The sequence below is a fragment of the Phyllostomus discolor genome, chromosome 9 (assembly GCF_004126475.2).
Source record: "Phyllostomus discolor isolate MPI-MPIP mPhyDis1 chromosome 9, mPhyDis1.pri.v3, whole genome shotgun sequence".
Taxonomy (NCBI): Eukaryota; Metazoa; Chordata; class Mammalia; order Chiroptera; family Phyllostomidae; genus Phyllostomus; species Phyllostomus discolor.
In genome coordinates this window covers 52441745-52468250 of record NC_040911.2, presented here as the reverse complement: position 1 = coordinate 52468250, position 26506 = coordinate 52441745, and the positions used below count along the sequence as shown (strand labels likewise).

Sequence of the window (26506 nt, the reverse complement as noted above, 5' to 3'; positions counted from 1 at the left end):
TTCTACATAACATATGTTAACAATATATAACAATTAATAATTTAATAACATAATAATACATATTAAATTAGATTAAAAACAATGAACATAACTAAGAAAGGATTATAAGAAAATAAATCATTCAAATGCTTAAAAATTACTAATTTGTTTTTCTAGGATTATATTATCAGAAGTATGCCATGTAAGCTTACCTTGAAGGGTTCCAAGAAATACAACTACAGCTTAGCTTACATGAGATCTCATGCTGTAGAGACCACTGACTGAGATTCATGACATCTGGTGCCTCATATATTCTTACTATACCATCTGCTGAACAGGTTGCTAACATAAGACCCTATGCTTAGGAGCAAATTTCACATCAGTAACAGATGTTCTGCTGTCCACTAGAGTTGTCCTCTTAACCTGAAAAAAAAGTTACAATTTAAATTATATACAGTACTCCCCACACCTTATCTGCATTTTTACTTTTTGTGGTTTCAGTTACCAGTGGTCAACCAGGCTAAAAGTATTCAATGGAAAATTCCAAAAGTAAATGATTCATAATTTTTAAACTGGGTGATACTCTGAGTAGCAGAATGAAATCATTAACTGTCCAGCTCAAGATATGAATCATCCCTTTATCCAGCATATCCACATCACTTTATATCATCACACAGGCACTGTTTTATATCCCATCATCACAAGAGTGAGTATACTACAATGGAATACTTTGAGATCACATTCACTTAACTATTATTACAGTATGTTGTTATGATTGTTCTATTTTATTATTGTTGTTCATTTCTTTGTTGGGACTAATTTATATATTAAACTTTATCATAGGTATATATAGGGAAAAAAACTATATTGAGTTTCATACTTTTTACCCATAGTTTCAGGCATCCAAGGAAAGTCTTACAATACATCTCCCATGTATAAAGGGAGACTACTGTACCAAAAAAAAAAAAAAAAAAATGGTACAGTGGAAAGAAAGAACACAAGCTCTAATATCACACGGAAATGTTCTGTGCCTCTGTGGTTTATTAGGACACATTACCTTGAATAAGGCCCAATATTTAAAATGTGCCTGGACCTCAATTTCCTCCAAAGTACTTGGCAAAATACCACATACACAGCTGGCCATAGTAAAAAATTAATTTATTTATGGCAGGAGAAATTCCGCCTTAAAAGGTCTAACTATTAACTTATGTAAGTATTCTTTCTTAAGTGGACTGGTCATTAAATGAGAAAATGTCAGAATTTTCATATAGGTAGTTTTGTCACGCAAAGTCTTCTACAAGCAGTAAATTAAATGAATTGAGATTCTTTAGCAGTAAAATGGAAGGCATGAAACTTTTTTCTTAGAGCATGAATGTCAATTAACCCTACTTTGACTACCTCTATACACTTTTAGGACAAAGCATTTAGCAGACACTAAGAGTATAGATGGTACAAAGCTGGTAGCTTATGATAATCGCAGAATTCCACGATAGCATTTGTAAGTTATTTTCTACAACCTAAGTGAGATTATTTTTTACTGAAAACATCAATAAAATTTAGGAACCAAAAGCTTACTATCTATGGTTATCAAAATACATCTTAAGGACTGTCAATATTAAAAGAATATTACATAAATTTTAACGATAGCATCTCTGCAAACTTCTAATTTTTAATGTCTTTATTGTTGTTCAGTTACATTTGTCTCCATTTTCCCCCCACTTATCTCCCCTGCCCTGCACATACCCCATCTCCCATATTCAATCCTCCCTCACAGTTGTCTTGTCCATGGGTCCTTCATATCTATTCTTTGAATTCACCCTCCCCATTCATGCCCCTGTATTGTCCTTTCCCCTCCTCTCTGGTCAATGTCAGTTTGTTCCTTATTTCCATATCTCTAGTTATATTTTGCTCATGTGTTTGGTTTTGTTGATTAGGTTCCACTTATAGGTGAGAGCACATGCTGTTTGTCTTTCACTGCCTGACTTACTTCACTTAGCATAATGCTCTCCAAATCCATCCACGCTGTCACGAAGTGTAGGAGTTCCTTCTACCTTTCTGCTCTGTACTATTCCATTATGTAAACATACCATAGCTTTTTAATTCTCTCATCTACTGATGTGCATTTAGGCTGTTTCCAGCACTTAGCTATTATAAATAACACTGCTATGAACACTTAAGTGCACAAGTTCTTTTGAACTGGTGTTTCAAGATTCTTAGGATATAATCGCAACAGCAGAATTGTCAAATCAAAAGGCAATTGTTCCATTTTTAGTTTTGGTTTTTTTTTTTTAGGAAATTTCATCGTTTCCACAGTGGCTGCACCAGTCTGCATTCTTACCAACAGTGCACTAGGGTTCCCTTTTCTCCAAAACCTTGCCAGCACTTACACTTTGTTGATATGTTTATGATGGCCATTCTTAACAATATGAAGTGGTATCTCATTGTGGTTTTAATTTGCATCTCTCCGATGGCTAGTGATGCTAAGCATTCTTTCATATGTTTCTGGGCCCTCTGTATGTCCTCCTTGGAAAAGTGTCTGTTCCAAGTATAGGGAACTGATCCACTTAGCGTGATGAATGTAGCCCAGACCTATCTGAAAACCAAGAAGTTTTGTGGCAATCATAACTAAAAACAAGGGGAGACATATAAGAAACCAATCTGCCTGGCATGGCGAATGTAGCCCAGCCCTGTCGGAAAGCCGACAGGCGTGAGTCAGCACACAGGAGCCAAACCCACGGATTGGCTTTCTCATGGGAAAAATAGGCCTGCATTATACCTAGGCAGCTTTGAGACTTGCTCTTGCTAAAAATCCCTCACCCTGAGTTGAAGCAGCAAATGTTTACTGCATATCTTTAAAGCTACTTCCAAAAATTTCTGTGCTAATTCTCCCAAGGACTAAAGTGTAACCAGACCAATCAAACTTATCCTTCTCTTGCATTTACAACATGTTTTCCTTGTTCATCTGTAAGTAATCAGTAACATCCTTTCCTTTGTAATCTGTAAAAAGAAATCACCTAAAGCAAATCTGAGCATAATGAATGAGAAACTTCTTTAATGTATACTATTAGAAAGCCAATAAAAGATTGTCCAGGCAAGGGTCGAGGCACACTCTCTCTCTCTGAGAATGGCCGTGCTGTCCTTTTCTCCACAGGACTTCTGTAGTCCGTGTGAATTTGTTTGTTACATCCAGAATATACGGACCCCACTGGAAGGAGTCCGCATCATCCAGGTCCTTTGTCCAGTTTTTAACTGGTCTTCCTCATGTGGAGTTATGTGAGTTATTTAAATGTTTTGGAGATAAAACCTCTGTCCAAGGTATCAGTGGCAAATGTATTTTTTCCCATACAGTCAGCTCCATTTTCATTTTGCTGATGTCTTCTTTATCCATGTACTAGCTTTTTAATTTGATACAGCCCCATTTGTTCTGCCCTTTATATCCCTTGCTCTAGGAAACATATTGGTGAAAATACTGCTGTGTACAATATCTGCTATTTTCTTGCCTGTGTTCTCCTCTAGGACTTTTATGGTTTGTGACTTATATTTAAGTCTTTTATCCACCTTGAATTTATTTTTGTGTATGGTATAAGCTGGTGGTGAAGTTTCAATTTTTTGCATGTAGCTGTCCAGATCTCCCAACATTTGTTGAAAAGGCTATTTTTAATCCATTTCACATGTCTGCTTGCTTTGTCGAATTATTAATTGACCATAGAGACATGGGTTGATCTCTGGGCTCTCTATTCTGTTCCACTGATCTATATGTCTATTCTTATGCCAGTACCAGACTGTTTTGATTACAGCAGCCTTGTAATACAGTTTGATGACACATATTATGATCTCTCATTCTTTATTCTTCTTCTTCAAAATTGCTGATGCTATTTGGGGTTTTTATGGTTACATATAAATTTCTGAAATATTTGTTCTGTATCTGTGAAATCTATCATTGGCATTTTAATAATTATTACACTGAACTATAAATTGCTTTTGGTAGTATGGACATTTTGATGTTATTTCTTCCAAGCCATGAACACAGTACATACTACCACTTATTTGTGTCTTCCTTAATTTGTTCAGTGTTGTGTAGTTTTATGAATATAGATCTTTTACTTCCTTGGTTATGTTTATGCCTAGGTACTTTATTTTTCTTGTTGCTATATCAAATAGGATTTTTTTTATTTCTGATATTTCAATTTCTGTATGTTGACTTTGTATTCTGCTGTTTTGCCAAATTCACTTCCCAGGTTAAGTAGTCTTTTGGTGGAGTCTATAGGGTTTTCTATGTACACTATCATGTCATTTGCATACAATAAGTTTTACTGCCTCCTTTCCAATTTGGATGCCTTTCATTTCTTTTTCTTATCAAATCTCTATGGCTACGACTTCCAATACTATGTTGAATAGAAGGGGTGAAAGTGGACACCCTTGTCTTGTTCCTGATCTTAATGGGAAAGCTTTTAGATTTTGCTTACTGAGTATGATATTGGCTGTAGGTTTCTCATATATGGCCTTTATTATTTTGAGGTATGCTCCCCCTACTCCCACTTTGCTGAGTGTAATTATCATAAATAGGGGCTATACATCATGAAATGCTTTTGCAGCATCTATTGATAAGATCATGTGATTTTTGTGTTTCCTTTTGTTTACGTGATGCATTTTATTTATTGATTTGCAAATATTGTACCATCCTTGCATCCCTGAGATGAATCCCACTTGATCATGGTGTATGATCTTTTTCATGTATTGCTGGATGCAGTTTGCCAATATTTTTCTGAGGATTTTAGCATCTATGTTCATCAGTGACATTGGCCTGTGGTCCTCTTTTTTTTGTTGTATCTTTATCTTCTTTTGGAATTACAATGATGATGGCTTCATAAAAAAATTTATGAGTCTTTCCTTTTCTTGGATTTTTGGGAATAGTTGATAAGACAGAAATCAGCTCTTCCTTAAATGTTTTGTAAAATTCTCCAGTGAAACCATCCAGTACAGGGCTTTAGTGTGACAGAGTTTTTTGATTACTGCTTCAATTTCACCAGCTTTTATCCATCTGTTCAGGCTTTCTGCTTCTTCTTCATTCAGTTTTGCAAGATTTTATGTTCCTAGAACTACGTCCATTTGACCCAGGTTGTGAAATTTCTCCACATACAGTTTTTGGCAGTAATTTCTTACAATCTGTGGTTATCAGTTGTAAATTCTCTTTTGTTTCTGACTTATTTGGGTTCTCTATCACTTTTTTTTTAATGAGTCTGGTTATAGGCTTGTTGATTTTCTTTATCTTTTCAAAGAAACAGCTCCTGGATTTATCAATCCTTTGCATTGCTCTTTTATTCTCTATGTCATTTAATTCTATTCTGACCTTGATAATTTCATTCCATCTACTTGCTCTGGTCTTTGTTTGTTACTACTCTCCAGTTATTGCACATGTAGAATTAGGTTGTTTACTTGAAATTTTTCTCTTTTTTAGGTAGGTCTGTACTGGTCTGAACTTCCCCCTCAGGACTGCATTTGCTGGGTCCCACAGGATTTGGACTGCTGTGTGTTCATTTTAATTTGTCTCCAGATCCTTTCTGATTTCACCCTTGGTCTCATTGTTAATCCATTTATTCTTTACTAACATGTTATTCAGTCTCCATGAATATGACTGTTTTTAAGTTTTCTTCTTGAAGCTGGTTTCCAGATTCAAGCTCTTGTCTTCCAAGAAAATGGCTGATGTTATTTTGATGATCTTTAATTTGTTAAAGACTGTTTTGTGTCCTATAATCATGTGTTCTATCACTGAACATGTTCCATGTGCATTTCAAAGAATGTTTTTGCTTCTCTGAGGTTCAAAGTTCAGTGTTGGGAGCCACCCTTCCTGGTTTCAGGAGCTGTAACCCTCCCCTCCCATGGCTAAGGTTGAGTGAGTGACCTTCAGACCATAAGCCACTAAGGAAACAAAGCTTATTTCCCTGGCAGGAGCACTGCTTCTGCTCCTTTGTCCATAACTGGCACCCAATGCTTGATCAGTTAGCCAATGACAGGTAAGATTCCCCAAGGGGGGAACGAACTAAGACAGGCATGATCACATGGAGGCCCAAGGAAGGACTTGGGGGGCTATGGAGAAAGGGGGTGACAGACCCTCACCCCTCAGCTTTGACAAAGCCTGAATCCTCATTCTGCCTGCAAGAAGTCTGATTTCCTGGCTATCTTATCTCTTCTGCCTGACTTAAGCCTGAAACAATGACAGAGGGCAGTGTAGCCCTGTGCTAGATAGGACAGGCTTCCCAGGTGATCAGGCCCGAGAAAGGATATATAAAATCCTGTGAAACCTGCTTTGCTAAGAATGCTCTTAAATGATAAAGGCCCGAGCAGGAAATGAGTTTGTTTCCCAAAGTTCTGTAGCCTTTTAGCTAACAGACCCTGACTCAGAATAAGTCCTCATAGTTCTTGTATGCTGTCTATTGTTTGATCCTTACTGCCTGACAATGATTAATGAACTTTACCTGTATTCCTGTGCAATTTAAAAGCCGATAAAAACCTGTGAAGGGAAGGATCGGCGCGCTCTCCTCTTGAGAGAGTTGCCAGGCTGTTCCGAGGTTCCCTCCCCTTGAGAGGGTAGCCATGCCATCCCTTTTCCTCCACAGGACTCGGTAGTACATGTGAATCTCTCATGTCATCCAAAAATGCCATGGACACTGCGGGCTGGTGTCTGAGACAGTTCAGTATACATCAATTAAGTCTATTTGATCTAGTGTGTCATTCAGTTCCACAATATCCTTGTTGATTCTTTGGAAGATCTATCTATTATTGACAGTGGGGTGTTATAACCCCTATTTTAAGTGTTATTGTCTATATTTTTCTTGAAGTCCTGCAAAATTTTCCTTATCTAGCCCTAGATGGTGTGGCTGAATGGATTGAGTGCCAGCCTGAGAATCAAAGGGTTCCCACTTCGATTCCCAGTCAAGACACATGCCTGGGTTGTGAGCTAGGCCTCTGTAGTGGGCACACAAGAGGCAAGCACACATTGATGTTTCTCTTCCTCTCTTTCTCCCTCCCTTCACTCTCTCTAAAAATAAATAAAAATTTTTTAAAAGTTTTTCCTTATATATTTGGGTGCTCCCATGTTAGCTACATATATGTTTACAATGTTTCTGTCTTCCTTGTAGATTCTTCCCTTAATCATTATGAAGTGTCCTTCTCTGTCTCTTTTTAAGTCCTTTGTATTTGACATCATTTTATCTCATATTAAGTATCAGTACTCCAGCTTTTTCTTTCTCTCCATTTACTTAGAATATTTTTTTCAAACCCTTCACTTTCTATCTGTGTAGGTCTTTTGTTACAAAATGGGTCTCTTGTAGGCAGCAGAGATGCAGGTCATGTTTTATCCATTCAGCCTCCCTGTATCTTTCGATTGGAGTTTTTAATCCACTTACATTTAAGATTATTATTGATATGTACTTATGCATTGTCATTTTCCCCCTTTGTACCCCTGTTCCTCTCTCTCTTATTCTCCATCTTCTTAATGCAGTCCCTTTAGCATGTTTTGAAATGCTGGTTTGGTGGAACTATATTCTGTTAGCCTTCTTATGTCTGGGAAACTTCTTATTTCACCTTCCATTTTAAATGAGAGCTTTGCTGGAAAGAGTAATCTTGGTTGCAGATCTCTGCTTTTCATTACTTGGGAGTATTCCTTGCCATTCCCTTCTTCTGGCTTGTAGTTGTTTTGTTCAGAGGTCACTTGCTAGCTGTATCAGAGCACCCTTTTATGTCACTTCCTGCTTCTCCCTTGCTGCCTTTTAGATTCTCTGTCTTTGAGTTTTGCCATTTTACTTATGATGAGTCTAAGAGCGGGCCTCTTTGGGTTCCTCCTGATTAGGACCCTCTGTGTTTCCTGGGCTTGTGTGACTTTTTCTCTCATCAAATTAGGAGTTTTCCATCATTACTTTTTTCAAATGGATTTTCTATCCCTTGCTCCTCTTCCTCTCCTTCAGGTATCCCTATTACATGGGTATTTTTATGTTTCATGTTGTCCTGCAGTTCCCTTAACCCTTCTTCATTCTTTTTGAGGGTTTTTTTTTTTTTCTTCTCTTGCTCTTTCTGGGGATTTTTTTTCTAACTTGTTTTCTAGCTTGCTGATTCGACCCTCTGTTTAATCGAGCCTACTGTTTATTTCTTCTACTGTATTTTTAAATTCAGAAATTATTTTCTTCATTTCCTCCTGGCTCTTATTGATAGTTTTTATGTCCTTTTTCATGCTCATGTTCTTCACAGTTTCTTATAGTTTTTTGTAGTTCTTTATAATTCTCACTGAGCTCAATTTCAACTCAATGTCTGAAAGTTTACTAGCCTGTATTTCATTTAGCACTCTTTCTGAGGATTCCTCCTTTCCTTTGCATTTGGGGTAGTTTCTTTGTCTTCTCATTATTTTTGAGACTCTTTTTGTTTGCTTCTCCTTCTTAAATTGATCTGTTTTGACTCCCTGAGTTTGTGGCATGAACTTCTGTGGTAGGAGACCTATGGGAGTTAGTGGTGCAATCTCCTTGATCTCCTGAACTTAGAGCTCTTGGAATGACGTTTATGTCATTTATGCTGTTTATGTTGGCTCTCTGGATATAACTGGGTTTTGACTGATGTTGGATCATTCTTGGTGGGTTCTTCCCTCCAGCTGGGTGACTGAGGGTCACTGTACCCACCACATCTTGTATGCTGTTGTATAGGTGCTGTGAGAACAAAACCACAAAGCCCAGGGAACAAATTCACAACCACAAAAATAACCCTAACCCACAATCCCACTATCAACAGCATATGAACCAGTATTAATAAGAGTGTAATTTGATTAAGACTATTATGAGAAGGAGAGCTGTTTGAAATGACCTACTGAAAGAGAAATGATTTTGAGAGATTAGAGGGAGCAGTACTAATAAGAATAGGGACTCAGAGATGTGACGAAAGTAAATTTTATATCATAAATAAAAAAGAGAATAAAAGAGGAATGGATTAAGAGAAGGGAAACATACAGTATTAACTTTAAACCTAATAAAATAAAACAAGAAAATAAAATAATAAAATTTAAAAAATAAAACAAAATAATAAAAGAAATGAGAAAAAGAAAAAAAAATGTAAATAATACAAGGTAGGGACCAAATTGGAGAAAAAGATCTACCACAGCAGTATCAACAACAAATGAGCTAAAATTAATAGAGGTGGGATGGGAATAAGAGGAAAAAAATACAGAAAGAAGAGCTTAAGAGATGTCTTGAGGAAAGGAAGTGATTTTGAGATTACAGAGAGGGGCTAATAAGAGTGAGGAATGAAAACCAGGCTAACACAGGGAAAACATAAAATTTGATATGAAAAAATGAAGCCCTGGCTGGCGTAGCTCAGTGGATTGAGCACAGGCTGCGAACCAAAGTGTTGCAGGTTCGATTCCCAGTCAGGGTACATGCCTGGGTTGCAGGCCATGACCCCCAGCAACCACACATTGATGTCTGTCTGTCTGTCTGTCTGTCTCTCCCTCCCTCCCTCCCCCTCTCTCTCTCTCTCCCTCCTTCTCTTCCCTCTCTAAAAATAAATTTAAATAAAATTAAAAAAAAAATGAACGGGTTGGATAAAGACAACATGGAGTAAGAGAGGGGAACAGTAGATTTTGAGACTTGAAATATAAAAATAATGAAGATCTAGAGATAAAATAAAAAACTACAACAACTACTACCGTATCCACCACCAGCAAGCAAAGATTGTTTTAGTTGGAGAGACAACGTGGGTATTTTAAGAGTAGGAAGAAAAATGTGGGATGACCATTGACAATAAAATTGGTTTTGAGAGGGTGTACAGGGAGAATAGTAAGAACTGCAGAATGGAAACAAGGTGTAGCAAGAGAGAAAGCAAAACTTAAAACTAAAGAGGAAAGAAGGTAAAATGGAGTAAGAAGGGAGGAGCAATATATGAGAATTAAAATAAACTTTCATATAAAATCTAGTGACTTAATATGCACAAACTTATAGACAGGAAATGAATGTTAAAAAACTATAAAGGAAAAAAATATCACAAATTATGGAGAAGACCTAGTGGATTTCCTCTCTATACCATCTAGGATCCACCTCTGGTGATGTCAAATAGTGATCCCATCTGTCCTTAGGCAGCCTGTTGAGACTACCAGGATGTACCATCTGTGGCTAACTCCTTCAGTTGTTAATCTAGTCACTCTGCACTCAGCAGTCAGGTTTAGGGACCACAGGGTGGGGCAAAGTCACTCTTGGTGGTGGGGCTGTTGCTTCCCTTCAGGCTGATGCGACTCAGAGGGGAGTGGTCTGCCTGAACAAGACAGCCTGCAGTAAAGGGGTGACTCGGCACCAGAATCCTGGCAATAGCTCTCTTAGTTCTCTCCCCAAAACTTCTATTCCCTGTCTCTCCTCAAGTGCCTCTAGTCTACTCTTCCCATCGGTCCTTTTCCAGAGGCCAGGGTAAGTGTATGCATATGAAAATTTATGCATTGGCTCTTTAAATGGCTTTTTGCATTTCCAGCCTTCTGTCTCTGGCATAGAGCAGCCCTGTCACTTTTCACAGCTAGATGCTATCTGTGTATATTTCGGGCTCTGGAGCTCTAGGCTGGGAAGCCCAGCTTGGGGTTTAGACCCCACACTTCTCAGGAGGATCCCCCCAGCAGTTTAGATATGCCTCCAGAACTTCAGCTGCTTCCTGTGGGTGTCCAGTCAGCCCTCTAGCGTCCTCTCCACACTCCCTACCAGTCACATTGTGTTCAAGCTGTTTCTTTTGTCTGTCTGTTATTATAAGGCTTTTCTCTTGCTATTGTTCAGTTATTTATTCCCAATGATTTCTCCACAACTTAGTTGTAATTCCAGATTGGTCCTGGGAGGTGGTTAGTGTAACTTCCGCTCACTCCTCTGCTGTCTTGGATCCACAGCCCCATCTGTGCAAACTTTCGTCTACAAACACCACAGAGTAGTATCAACACAAATGCTAAAATATTAAATTAATGACAATTTAACTATATATAAATAAATATATCTAAGTTCAAATAAAAATCCTTTATATGCCACCACTCCTGAAACCTACCAATGGTATACTAACTGATCCATCTCAGGTTGACTGCTAGAAAAATTACATCTCTAAATCTCCTTTCTTTCCTCCTATTAAGCAGCTGTTTACCTGAGAAAGGCCTTGGTGCAAAGGCAGGGAGAATAACCCCTTCCATTACACACAAAAAAGAGAACTGTAAAACAGTATGAACAGCATGCAAACTACAACCCTACAGCAATTAAAACAGTATGCCACTGGCATAAAGACAGACATATAAAACAAGGGAATGGAGCCCAGAAAATACATAGTCAAGAAATTTCAATGAGGGTGAAAAGACCATTCAATGGGAAAAGAACAATTTTTTCAATAAAAGATGCTGAGAAAACCAAATATCAAATGCAAAAGAATGAGTGGACCCTAATCTTAGACCATATACAAAAATTAACTCAAAGTATATCAAAGACCTAAATGTAGGAGTTAAAACTCTATTAGTCTTACAGGAAAATGTTCATGTCATTGTATTAGACAATGATTGCTTGAATATGATACCAAAAACAGGAAACAAAAAAAAAAAGATAAATTGGAGTTGATAAAAATTTCAAAATTTTGTGTATCAAAGGACACTATTAAGAACGTGAAAAGGCAACTCACAGAATGGGAGAAGATATTTACAAATCATATATCTAATAAAGGATTAATACCTAGATTATACAAAGAACTCCTACAACTCAGCAACAACAACAAAAAAACCAGTTTAAAAAATGGGCAAGGGACTTGAATAGACACTTCCACTAAAGAAGTAAAAGGGTTCTGGTAACAATTCCAATTGGGGGTGAGGGGAAAGGGTCCTCCTACAGTGTAGGGCCGACACCAAAGAACAATTCTCAGAAACCAAGAGGTGTGAGGAGCATTCAACTAAATTCTAACACTACCTACCCAGGGACAGTGTCAGATACCACAGCTTGGTACTACAAAACTGCCTCCACTGACCCATGACTTCAGAAGCCAGTGCTTCAGACTGGTTGACTATAAATCAGAGGTTCCCAAGAGCTGCTCCTTGGGTTCAATTAATTTCTACAGCAGCTCACAGAACTTAGTGAAACATTTTACTTACCACATTACTGATTTATTATAAAAGAATAGAACTCAGAACAGCCAGATGGAAGAAATGAAGAGTATGGGGAAAAGACACGACACTTCCATGCCCTACCCAGGCACGTCACTCTTCCCAAATTTGTACCTCTGCACCAACCCAGAAGCTCTCCAAACCCTATCCTTTTGGGTGTTTATAAAGCCTTACTTACATAGACATGACTGACTAACTCATTTGCCCCTCTCCCTTCCCTGGAGGTTGAAGGGTGGGACTGAGAGTTTCAACCCTCTTATGGCATGGCTAACTACACTGGCAACCAGCACTCAACCTTAGGTACTTTCTAAAAGTTACAACATTAACGTAACAACAGACACCTTTATCACTCTCAACATTTAAGAAATTCCAAGGGTTTTGGGAACCATGATTCTGGAACCATGAATGAAACCTAAACATATAAGAGAAATATATTTTGGTCATCTGAATAATCAAATACATATGTCTTATAAATCACAGTATCACAAGAAGATATATGAATGTTCATTAACACAAAAAGATGTTCAACATCATTAAACAGAGGGGAAATGCAAATCAAAACCACTAGAGGATACCACTTCACAAGCACTGGCAAGGAAGCAGAGAAACTAGACCCTCATGTATTGTTCATGGAAATGTAAAATAATTGCAGCCATTGTAGCCATTGTGGAAACAATTTCTCAGTTTCTCAAAAAGTTAAACAAAACTACCATATGACCCAGTCAGTCTACTCATAGGTATATATCCAAAAGAATTAAATGCAAGGTATCAAATAGCTATCTACATACTGATGCTCATAGTAGCACTATTTACAACACCTAAAAGGTGAAAACAACCCAGATGTCTATCCATAGATGAATGAATAAACAAAATGTTGCATACATACACAACAGATAAACAAAATGTGGCATACATACACAACACAGATGAACCTTAAAAACATTTGCTTAGTGAAACAAGCCAGATACAGACGGACAAATATTGTATGGTTCCACTTATATGAGGTATCTAAAGTAGTCAAATTCAGAGACAGAAAATAAAATAGAGGTTACCAGGGGCTGGAGGAGGGGAAAGGAAACTGTACCTTTTAATGATACAAAGTTTATGTTGGGAAGATGAAAAGTTCTGACATAGCTATCAGTGATGGGTACACAGCATTATGAATGTCATTAATGCCATTAATGTTACACTTATGGTGAAAATTATAAATATTACGTTAAGTATATTTTACCACTATTTTAAATGCAGCAGAAAAGTAAACAGTATTGGACAGCGCATTAAAATTAGTGTGAGGGGGTATGGGAAGGACTGGTATGAATACAGAAGACAACAATGTATTTACATTTTATAAAGATAGGTAATATATCCAGAAGAATACACAAAAAAGTCTGTAACAGTGGTTGCCTCTGGGAAAGAACTCTGTGGCCAGAGAAGAAGTTCTCCTGAACACACTTGTCTGTCCCTGTGAAATTTACATTTGTGCCTCAATACCTATTATTAAAAATGAAGAGGAAAAAAATCATTAGACTGAGTCTGAAGGGCAATCTAGTTTTAAATTCTCTCACTTATAGACAAGGAACTGAAGCAGCAACACATTATGTTCTTGCCTAAATTCAAAAACCCAATCAGTGAAGAGCTCTAGCTAAGGCAGAAACAGATAAAGAGTATATTTTGTAAAAAAGAAAAAAGGTAGCCAACTACAAAAGAGAAAAAAAACCATTTTTAAGGGGTTTTAGAGTATTCTATGACAAGGCAAATACTCTGGATTCACCATCAAAGTTATACTAAGCAATGCCATACGTACTTATAAGTACCACTTCAGGCCCAACACAAAATTAGATAAAACAGTAGGAGAAGAACATGGAAGAAAGAACAATGAAACTGATAAATTATAGAGAGGAGTGTAACACCTTACCAAGCAGCTGATGTGTCTTGGAAACATTAATGCTCCTTAGATGCTCAAGTCCCCAATTTCCTGAAAACTAACAAAATGTCTTACCCAATGACCTCGTCCTCGCAGTTATCATTTGTTCTCCTACTATTCTTCCCATAAAGCAGCTGTGTCGGTCAAAATACAGGAAGCTAAAACTTGTCCAAACTCAGGATGGGCCATGTCACACGCCACACAGATCCAATATGTGTCTGAGGAATTAAAACACACACAAAAAAACCCAAAAGCTGAGTTTACTCATATTTCACACATATAATTTTTTCCTTAAGAAAATGGAATACACATGTTTACTGTAGTAAAGGAGAAAGCTGTTCAAAAATAACATTTCAATAAAAACTTAAATGCTAAAATTTTTTAACTTCAAGATATTCTATACACAGAATTGTAACCCTTCTGGAGTCAAGTTCTAAATTTTACTAATAAAGAAAAATCTACAGCCCTGGCTGGCGTAGCTCAGTGGATTGAGCGCGGGCTGGGAACCAAAGTGTCCCAGGTTCGATTCCCAGCCAAGGTACATGCCTGGGTTGCAGGCTATAACCCCCAGCAACCGCACATTGATGTTTCTCTCTCTCTATCTCCCTCCCTTCCCTCTCTAAAAATAAATAAATAAAATCTTTAAAAAAAAAAAAAAAGAAAAATCTAGCTGGATAAAGTTGACTTCTTCCAATGCTAATATTAGAGACCTGTTTCAGAGTTTAGCCTAAACAAGTTTTTAAAAAGAGATTTTACCAGTTGACTAATTTTTCAAATTGTATCTATAGGTAATATCCACATAATAAATAGTATCAATCAAAACTATTTGCTCCAAAAGCCTTACAGTACAGTCATACCTCAGTACTCAATGGCTTCAGAATTCAGAACTCTTCAAACCCTGTACTCATCACATTTTGATGAAGAAAAAATGTTTCAGCACTCAGCACTTGTTCAGGACTCGTAGCACTTGCTAGAACTTATATGCATCCTGACACCACCCCACAAGAGAAAATGTTTCATCATTTGTTGCTTGCTCATACAGAGGTACTGCTGTACATAGAAGCTGTAGCAACAAAATGCTTAAATGATTCTAACTGATGTCTGTCTAGACAATGGACTTATTCTAGGAAAAGAGCCAACGGATGGGCAAATATAGAGAAGTCCAAATCCTTGTATTCTGAGAAATAATTTAAAACTCAGCAGCAGTACCTTTATGTATGAAAAGTGTCAAATTACTATTCAACTCTTTGCATTGACCAAAAAAAAAAAAGATGGAAATCGCCTTAAAGACTTTCACATCAACAGAATTTCATTTGTGCTTTCCATAAAGATACTGTATGACAAGCATCAATCCACCAATTACTTCATAAAATCTGTTTCATGCTTCTACATGTCTAACACTTTTACAGTCAACAATCTCAGAATACTTTCATAATCTGTTAACTTCTACATAACAGTATCATCCAAAGGTAAACTTTAAACGCTTATTTTTTTTATATTTTATTTATTGATTTTTAGAGAGAAAGGGGGAAGGGTGGGGGAGAAAGAGACAGATTTGATGCTCCACTTATTTATGCATCCATTGGTTGCTTCTTGTGTGTGCCCTGACTGGGTGTAAACCACAGCTCAGGTGTATTGGAACAACACTCTAATAAAACTAAGCACCTGGCCAGGTTTTATTCTTCATTTTGTCCAGCCCTTCTCTTGTTTGACCTTTAATTCTTCTTTATATAGGTTATTAAGTAAAAAGATACAACAGGGAAGTGAGATTTTGTTCAGAATCAGATTCCCGTAAAGCACAATCTAACTAAAGAATAAGAAATGCACAAGGACTGTCATCACAATAAAGAGAAACAACTTAAATATCCATTAGTTAAGCAAAACAGAGTATATTTATGTTTTTAAAGAGGCTTTGAACATACCTCAAAGTACAATACTTAGGTCATGTAACTGAAAAGCAAAAAATAGGGGTTTCCTTTGGGAATTATATAAAAGCTTTGGAACTAGATAGAAGTGATAGCTGTGCAACATGATCAGTGGAGTCAATGCCACTGAGCTATTTACTTTAAAATAATTAATTTTATTTTGTGTGAATTACACTTCAATTTAAGAGCACAAAAGATTTGGATATATAATTCACCAAAGATAACTGAATGGCAAATATGCACATAAAAACATAATCAATACCTTTAGTCATTAAGGACATACTAATCAAAACCCAATGAGAAACTACCTCACACCAAGATGACTATAATCAAAAAATAAATAAAAAAGAGAAAAAGAAAGTATCAAGTGTATGGAAGGATACAGAAAAGGGAACCATCTTACATTTCTTAGTGGGACTATAAAATGGTAGAGGCACCCTGGAAAAGAGTTTGGCTATTACACAGTTAAAACATACACAACCCACCCATTCCACTCTTCAGGATCTACCTAAGAGAAATGAAATGTAGGTGCACACAAAGACTTGTATGGCATGTTAAGAAGAGCATTCATTACTCCTAATTGCCAAAAACTAAAAGCAATTCAAATGTCTACCTGGTGAATAAATAAATAAATAAATAAATAAACAAACATGGCTTTTTCTATACAGTGGAATACTCCTCAGCATTACGAAGAATCAAACTACTTACACATGTCACAATATGGACCCACCTCAAAAACACGCTAAGGGAAAGTAGCCAAACAAAAAGAACTACTTGTTACAGAATTCCATTTATACAAAATATCTAAAAAATGTGAAACTACAGAAAGAAATTAGTTCAGTGGTTGCCTGGGGCTTAGGAGGGAAATAGAGGAACCCATATGGGCACAAGGGAAATTTCAGGACTGATGGAAGTGTTCTAAAACTAGATTGTGGTGATGCTTACAATACTATATAAATTTATTAAAACTCACTGAAATGTCAACTTATAATTGATGACTCTTAAGGAACACAAAACTCTACCTGAATAAAGCTGTTTTATAAAAAATCAAGAAGTAAAAAATGTATCAAACATCATTGTTATTAAAAATATGTAAATGATAAAAGACATACTAACATGCTAAAAATAATTATATTAGAATGCTATGGAATTACAAATTTCCTTATTCTAAAATTTTCTAATGTGCATTTGTTATTTTAATAGTGGAAAATGTAAAATTCCTTTTTAAGAAAAGAAGTACAAATTTTACAATTCTCCCAAAACTAAAGAGCAAGTCACTGATACTCCCAAATAAATAGCAAACATTTCCATTTCTTTAAACATTTCAATTTTAAAAATTACTGTAAAAATAAATACTAACCTTCCAGCTAGCAGTACAATGCCAATCGCCACTTTCACTTTTATCCCAGACCTATAAAAAAATTAAGACAGATATTTTATGCAAAAAAACTTAAAAATTAATATGAAAAACATTAAGATTAGTCAGTGTTAGAGGAAAGGAGGTGAACATGAATTCACAAAGGAATACAACCTATCAGCAAACATCCATTCATTCATTCATTCGTTCGTTCGTTCATCTAAATATTTATTGAGAACCTTGGATGTGTCGGGCACTGGGCTAAGCAAGCACTGAGGGGTCAAGGAATCTGAGCTCTACCAGGTAAGAGAGACACTTACAATTATAGTTAAGTCTTGTTATTCAAGGCAGTTATGTTCTCTATGTTGCCAAGAACACTGAATTAGCAAATACTGAACCACTGCTCCTAAGGGAAATACAAGGTGAGAGTTCATAAGAGCCTCTGGTCACAACATACCTGTTAACCAATCAATATATAAACTGGTTTTATGTGTGCATATGTTTAAAATCAACTTATTTAATATATATTATTGATTAATTAACAATGAACTCAAAACCAACTGCACTATAACTCATGTCTGAATGAAGCTTCCTTAGCATACATATTTTCTCCCTGGAGTACATCACAGCCTTTGTGCACTTGGGAACACTAGGCAGTACTTCAGCACTATGCTTGGGCACTATTCTAGACAGTGAAATCACCAAAAAAAGAACATATATGTCACCCTGGCCAGTGGCTCACTTGGCTGTAGCATCATCCCATGCTTAAGGGATGCAGGTTGATTCCAGTCAAGGCACATACCTAGGCTGCTGGGTTTGATTCCAGGTAGGAGTGCATATGGGAGGCAACCAATCAATGTTATTCTCTCACATCAATGTTTCTCTCTCTTTTCCCTCACCCCTCCTCTCTCTAAACATATCAATGAGTAAGCACTAATAAAAAAAGAAAGAAAATGTAAAGAATGTGGCGACAGATAATGAGGACACGTTTACAATGTAAGAGCCAAAATAAGAAGGAACCCTAAGGGTCCTCAAGTGAGAACATGTATTCAGGCAACTCCAATTTTTTTGCCCCTCTGTTCACGTCAGCAAAATAACAGTATTGATGTTAGGGTTAAAATAAATCTTAGAGAGTAAACAAATTCACAAATACAAAATCTACAAATAATCATTATTGGTTGTACATGTAACAAACCAAAGCAAAATATTGAAATTTCTACCAACAAAAAAATAGATTATAATAACAAGATGATATTTTTAACCTGTTAAAAAATGTAATAAACAGTATGGTAGCTCCTCAAAAAATCTAAAAATAGAAGTACCATATGACCCAGCAATTCTACTCTTCGGTAAACACCCAAAAGAGTTAAAAGCAGGGTCTCACAGTGACATCAGCATCATAGCAGAGTAAGAAGACCTCTTGGTCTTTCCCCTTAAAGTTACAAGTTGGACAACTATAATTCAACAAAGGAGTCCTTGTTCAGTGCACAAACATATCTGAGGGACCCATGCACTGAGACATATACAGGTGGGCATAAAGTAGTAGACAGGAAAGGAAGAGTACAGCAGCCCTCACTCCGCAGTCCAGAGGCACAGAAGTAGCATTCTGGCCTGAGTGGCCAGTACATACACTGCAGCTGAGCAAATGTGAGACGACAAAAACAGAGCAAAGATGTGGCAGCTGCAAATTGACAGCCACCATTATCAGGAAAAAAACAAAGAGGCATGAATCTCTCCCAGCTCCAGCTGACAGAGTAGCAGTGTAAGTTATCAGAATACAGCCTCATTCATAGAAGCCTGAAGAAGGCTGAGGGGCAGAAGCAACATTCCAGCCTAAGTGGATGGTACACAATGCAGCTAAAATGCAGTTGGAAAAAACACAGCCACATGCTCTCCCCTCCAGGAACATACCCACACTTTTCCTTTCCTCCTCTTCTTCCCTCACAGGTTGCATCTTACCTAAACTCGAAGGGACTTCACAGGATATGCAACCATGGAAGCCATGGGCAGCAGCAGCTCTTCCTGGGCTAACCCCCAGAACCTGTCTCCAAGGTGCCCTTTTATCTGACTTGAGCCAAAGCAGCCCTGCCTAGGCTCTCTCCTATTGCCTCTTCTATCCTAAGCTCTTCCTTGTTTCAACATCTCCAGATTAATAAATGTACTCTCAAAATGAAGGAAGGGAGGGAGGGAGGGGAAAGAGAAAGAAAGAAAGAGAAGAGAGGAAAGAAAAAGAGATAGAAAGAGAGGAAAGGAAGGAAGAGAGGGAGGGAGGGAGGGACAGAATAGCAGACTCATCTCTTCCTGCCCACTTCTCCCCCACCCATTGTGTGTGGGAGAACCCAGCAAAGGCAGCTGGGATACCTTAGGAAGTACAGTATGGATGGCAGCCTCTGGTTGTAGGGAAGCAGCACTGAGAAATCACAGGCCTGGAACCCCATCACCTATCACATCTCACCACAGAAACAGTGCCCTGAGACAGAGATAACCCAATCACAGAGGGGACACTCACCTCCTCAGGGAATATAAGGCATTTTCCATGGCCATGGCAACACACCCCACTGACATCCAGAAAGTGCTAGTAGTTCAGGTAATGGGAATGGGGGAGGAGGAGGGGGGCAACAAAAGCTTATACTATAGCACCACCTACTGGAAAACAAAGACCTCTACTTATCACTTCTAAAATGTTAGAGCTAAACGATATTAAAAAAAAAAAATTTAATTCCTCAAATACCCGAGCAGAATAACCCATCAAATACTGCAAATAACCAAGGTAAAAAGGTAGCTCAGGAAGAAAATGAAAGTCTCCAGAAAACAAACTCAAAGACATGGAGGACTGTGATTTAAGTGACAGAAAATTCAAGATTTTAGTTCTGAAAAAAACTCAATGAGATATATGAAAACTCACAACAGCAGTTCAAGGAGCTTAGGAATAAAGTCAATGAACAAAAGGAGTACTTTACCAAAGAAACTGAAACTAATAAAAAACCAAACAGAAATTCTAGAGCTGAAGAACTCAATAAATGATATGAAGAATGAATTAGAGAACTTAGGAAATAGAGCATACCAGATGGAAGAATTAGTAATCTTGAAGACAGAATTCTAGAAATGCCTCAGGTGGAAGAGAGAGAAGTGGTCATTTTTAAAAAAATGGAAAAACTCCACAATAATTTGTCTCTATTAGAAAGAGCAATAAAAAAAAAAAAATCATTTAAAAAAAAAAAAAAAAAGAAAGAAAGAAAGAGCAACATAAGAATAGGTATACCAGAAGTAAAAGGGAACAGAGAACCTACTCAAACAAATAATCAATGGAAGCTTTCCAAGTCTATGGAAAGAGAAGGACCCTCGAATCTAAGAAGCTAACAGAACACCTGAATATCTCAATCCAAAAAGGTCTCCAAAAATGTTTTCAATGTTAAATTTAATGACAATGAAAGATTTCTCAAGGCAACCAAGGGAATAAAAGACTATAACCTATAAAGGAAACCCCATTAGACTATTGTTTTTGGGTGTGTTTTCCCCCAGCAGAAACCTACAAGCTAGGAGCAAGTGGAAAAAATATTCAAAATATATTGAAAGAAATAACCAGGCAATAATAATAATACATCCAGCAAAGTTATTCTTTAGATATAAAGGAGAAATAAAGGCTTTTCCAGAAAAACAAAAGCTGACAAAATTTATCACAAGACCTCCATTACAAGAAATGTTGAAAAGAGCTCTTCTACCTGAAACAATGCAAAAGGCGAGTAAGATGACAGACACATAGTACCAGGAAACTCCAACTGTATTTCAGAATAGTATTATTAAACACTTAATTATACAATACAGATTAAAAGGGGTAAAAGCATTTTTTGACTACAGCTTCTGCAATTTGAAAACAAACACAGCATAAAAAAGGATACATAACAAAAACATATCAGGATAGGACAAAAAGGACTAAATCTGCACAGACAGATAAATGGTAACAAGATGCAATCAAAAGGGAAAGGACTATGGTGTATATAAAAACATTTTTTGCATAAACCTAGTGAAAACCACAAAACAAAAATCTAGAAGAGAGATACAAAATAGAGATTTATAGATAGCAGGATGACAGCTAAGGGGAGCGGGCAGGTAAGGGGATAGATGGATTGAGCAAAAAGGAAAAGTGACTCATAGGCATGGACAACAGTGTGGGGATGGCAGGAGGAAGGAGATATAAGGGGACTAAGGGGTAACAAAACAAATGCAATAAAAAGTACATTTTAAAAAATTAAAAATAAAAAGAGGTAATGCAGGGGGAAAAAATCATAGAACACCACCAAACTAAAATAGTAGACAGAAACATAGGGAAAAGAAAGAATGGAGATACAGAGCAACCAAGAGGGAAAAAAAAAGATAAAATGGCTATAGTAAGTCCTTATATATCAATAATCACCCTAAATATAAATGGACTGAACTGATCAATTAAAAGGCACAGAGTAGCGGGATGCATTTAAAACCAAGCAGACTCATTTCAGCTAAAAAGATATAAACTCAAAGTGAATGAGTCGAAGACGATATTCCAAGCAAATGGGATCCAGATAAAAGTGGGGTTAGATGTGTTTATTCAAACAAAATACATTTCAAGATTTAAAAAAGGTTATATTTTATAATTTTAAAAAAAAGGATAGACACTTCATAAAGATAAAGGGGGTATTTCATCAAGAATGCGTAACACTTATTAATATGTGCACACCCAACTTGGAAGCTGCAAAATATGTAAACAATTACTAGCATATCTATACAAAGATACTGACAAAAACACAATTATGGTAGGGAACCTGAATAACCAATTGACAGCCATGGACAGATCATTGCTCCCGTCCCCCTGCCACCAAAAAAAAGTCAATACAGGCCTTAACCGACACATCAGACCAAATAAACATAATAAACATAATAAACATTTACAGAGCCTTCCATCCTAAATGACAGAATATACATTCCCCTCAAGTGTATATGTAACATTCTCAAGAACAGATAGTATAGTATGTTGGGGGCACAAAACCAGTCTCAACAAATTTAAAACACTGAAATCATACCAAACATGTTTTTGTATTACAAAGGTATGATGTTTTTCTCTTACAAAGGTATGAAACTAAAAATTATGAAAAGACAAGCTGAAAAAAACACACAAATACATGGAGATAAAATATTACTGAATAACCATTGGGTCAAAGAAGAAATAAGAGATCAAAAGACACATAAAGACAAATGAAAATGACAAACAACATATCAAAATGTTAGAGATGCAACAAAAGTGGAACAAAGATGTAAGTTTACAGTACTACGGGCCTATCTGAACAAGAAAAATCTCAAACTATTTAGCCCTTCACTTTAAAGAACCAATAATATAATAACCAATAACATAAGAACCAAAAAGAATAAATATAACCCAAACTCAGTATAAGGAAATAAAAATTAAAGCTAAATTAAACTAAATAGAGAACAAAAAAGCTATACAAAAATTAATGAAACAAAGAGCTCATTCTCTGAAAAGGAAAATAAAATTGACAAACCTCTGACTAGACTCACTAAGCAAAGGAGAGTCAAAAAATCAGAACTGCAAGAGAAGTTACAATGTACCCACAGAAACACAAAGGTTATAAAAGAATGCTATGAAAAATTAAATGCCACCAAATTAGATGACCTAGAAGAAATGGACAAATTCTTAGAAATATATAACCTTTCTAGCCTGAACTATGAAGAACTGGAAAAACTAAATGGTGTGATCAACAATAAGGAAATTGAAAGAGCACTCAAAAACCACCCCCCCCCCAAAAAAAACAAATCCAGGACCAGGTGTTTTCACTGATGAATTCTAGCAAAGATTCGAAGAAGATTTAATACCTATCCTTTTTGAACTATTCCAAAAAAACCAGAAGCACTAATTTTACAAGACCAACATTACCAACATTACCCTGATACGAAAACCAAGAAAGAGCAAAGAAAAGGTGATGGAAGAGGAGGGGAGGGAAAGGGAAGGGAAATGAAAGGGAGGAGAGGGGGAGAATGGAATTATAGACCAATATATCTGATAAACATAGATGCAAAAATCCTATACAATATACTAGTATATCAAATACAACAATACATTAAAAAGGTAACATATCATGATCAATTGTGATTCATGGAGATGAAAGGATGGTTTAACATATGCAATTGATTAGTGTGATATACCACATTAACAAAAGATAAAAATCATTTGATCATCTCAACAGATGCAGAAATAGCATCTCACAAGATACATCTATTTAAACAAACACTCAAAAGGGTAAAGAAGGAAAGTACCTCAACATAATAAAGGCCACATATGACAAACCCTCAGCTAGTATCATACTCAATGGTGAAAAACTGAAAGATTTTCCTATAAGACCAGGAACAAAACAAGAATGCCCACTCTTGCCCCTGTTATTCAGCATAGTACTGGAAGTCCTAGCCAGAGCAATCAGGCAAAAGAAAGAAATAAAAGGCATCCAATGTAGGAATCAAGAAGTAAAATCATATCACTATTTGTAGATGACATGATTCTATACATAGGAAAATCTAAAGACTCCACCACAAGACTATTAGAAACTATATAAATAAAGTTGCAGGATACAAAATCAATGTACAAAAGCCCACTGCATATCTATGTGCTAATAATGAAATATCAGATAATGAAATGAAGAAAATACTCCCATTTGCAATAGTAATGAAAAGAATACCCAGGAATAAATTTGCCAAAGAAAATGAAGGGCCTACACACTGAAAACTATAGTTATTGTTGAAAGAAATTAACAACACAAAGAAATGGGCAGATATTCCATGTTCATGTATTGGACATACAAGCTCTGTCTGGAAAAAGTCCAGCCACTGTTAATATAACAGAATGGTTTGCATTACATCAATATAACCTGGCAGCCAAGGACAGTGGACTGGACTGAGCATGTGTGAACAATGACAACTTCACTGGGGAAGGCAGACACCATTGACTAAGCATGTGTACGGTGTGGCCCTCACATACAAAATGACTGAGTGAATACAGCAATGAATCTGCATCAAATTTTGCATGAAGCTTGAACATTCCTCCCCAGAAACATAAGAGATGAAACAATAAAATACACAGAAGAAAACACAGGTACTAAACTTTGGTCTCAAGGAATTCTTATGAACTTGACCCACAGGCATGGGAAGTAAAAACAAAAATAAAGTAATGGTACTACATCAAATTGAAGAGCTTCTTCAAAGAAAAAGAAACCCACAAAACAAAAAAGCAACCAACTGAATAGGTGAAGATATTTGCAAATGATACTTTCATAAAGGGGCTAACATCCAAAATAAACAAATATCTCATACAACTCAACAACAACAACAAATCCAATGAAATACAGAATGGGTAGAGGCTCTGGATGGGTAGCTCAGTTGGTTAGAGCATTGTCCCAATATACCAAGGTTGCAGGTTTGATCCCCAGTAGGGTACATATAAGAATCAGTGAAGGAATGAATAAATAAATGGAACAACATATCAATGTTTCTCTCTTTCCCTTCCTTTCTCTAAAATCAATAAACAAACTTTTTTTTTAATGGGCAGAGGACCTGAACACTTTCCCCAAGAAGACATACAGGTAGCCAACAGATAAATGAAAAGATGCTCAACTTCACTAGCTATAAGTGAGGCAGGAGATAGTCAGGAAGGAAGCTCCAGAGGCCCCCCGCAGGGCTGAGGTAGAAAACATCTATACATGACAAAGACCCCCTAAGACAGGTTGTTCCTGTTTACTGGGATAACTCTGAATCATAGAATGCGCCTGCGTGCTACCCCTGATTCATTATAATATCATTATAATGAAATAACATCGTGGGACTCCCTTCTCCAGTAGCCAATCAAGAAAATCATAGGAAACCACACATGCGCAGTAGCTTTGAAATCCAACTCCTTGTACCTGCGCAGGAAAAGCCCGCCAAAGATTAGCAAGGGGGCTTCTGCCCTATAAGAATAGAATCCCCCAGCCCACGTGCCCCTTTTTTCTCTGCTCAGAGCTGGCCCACTCCCGTGTCCTGTGGAGTGTACTATCACTTAATAAATCTTCCCTCTTTCCTTATGCTATAAACTTTGTGTGTTCGGTTCAATTCTTTGTCCTCGATCACTAAGAACCTGGTTACCTGTGCACACCTGTGACATAAGGGAAATACAAATCAAAATCACAATGAGATACCACCTATTAGAATGGCTACTATCAATAACACAAGAAATAAGTGTTGAAGAGGATGTGGAGAAAAGGAAACCCTCATTCACTGCTGGTGGGAATATAATTTGATGCAGACTCTAAGGAAAACAATCTGGCAGTTCCTCAAAAAATTAAGAATGGAGCTACCATATGATCCAGCAATCCCTCTTCTGAGTATCTACCCCCAAAATTTGAAAACACTTATTTGTAAAAGATACACATACCTCTACGTTCACAACAGCATTACACACAATAGCCAAGGTAGGGAATCAAGATAAAAGTATCCTTCAACAGACGGCTGGATAAAGATGATGTGGCACATATATACAATGGAATAATAATCATCTGTTGGGGCCCGCCCTGCCTGGTCTCAGGAAGCTGTAACCCCCTGTGACTTAGGCTGAGTGAAAGACCTCCAGACCAGAAGCCACTAAGGAGACAAAACTTATTTCCCTGGCATGAATGCTGCCTGTTCTAATGCCTGGCTTCCCTTTTGCATGGTCAGCAGTCAATGATAGGTAACAATTCTCTAAGAAAGAGAATGAACCTGAGACAGACTCGATCACCTGGGAATGCCCTAAGGAAAGAGACACGGAGCTGTGGATATGAAGGGATGATCAACATCAACCCCCTCCCCCTCGGCTTTGTCAAAGCCTGAGTCCTTGTGAGAAATCCAAGTCTCCTGGCTGCCTTTGTCTTCTCTGTTAACTCAGGCCTGCAGGGGCAGCGCAGACCAGAAACGGCAGACCCCCAGGGTAATCAGGCCCGGGACATAGAATATGCAAGATCCTGTAAGATCTGTTGCTAGAGGATGTTTATTAACTTGAAATTTAAAGGCACAGACAGGAAAACCTTGGAACCTATAGTCCTTTCATATGTTAAAGACCCCAAACTTTGCCCAGAATCACAGTGGGGGTCCTGTCTGCACCTTTGTAAGTCACCTACATTTTTTGATCT

At 37.1% G+C, this 26506-nt stretch overlaps 1 protein-coding gene across 1 annotated transcript in view; it reads right to left on the bottom strand.

Annotated features, from left to right (window-relative positions):
• SEH1L (SEH1 like nucleoporin) overlaps positions 1-26506 on the bottom strand; it is a 61541-nt gene that overhangs the window by 16017 nt on the left and 19018 nt on the right. Inside the window, 5 exon segments of the mRNA XM_028524315.2 lie at positions 192-336; positions 339-402; positions 14118-14227; positions 14230-14260; positions 17328-17378. Of these exon segments, the coding sequence (XP_028380116.1) occupies positions 192-336; positions 339-402; positions 14118-14227; positions 14230-14260; positions 17328-17378 (401 nt within the window).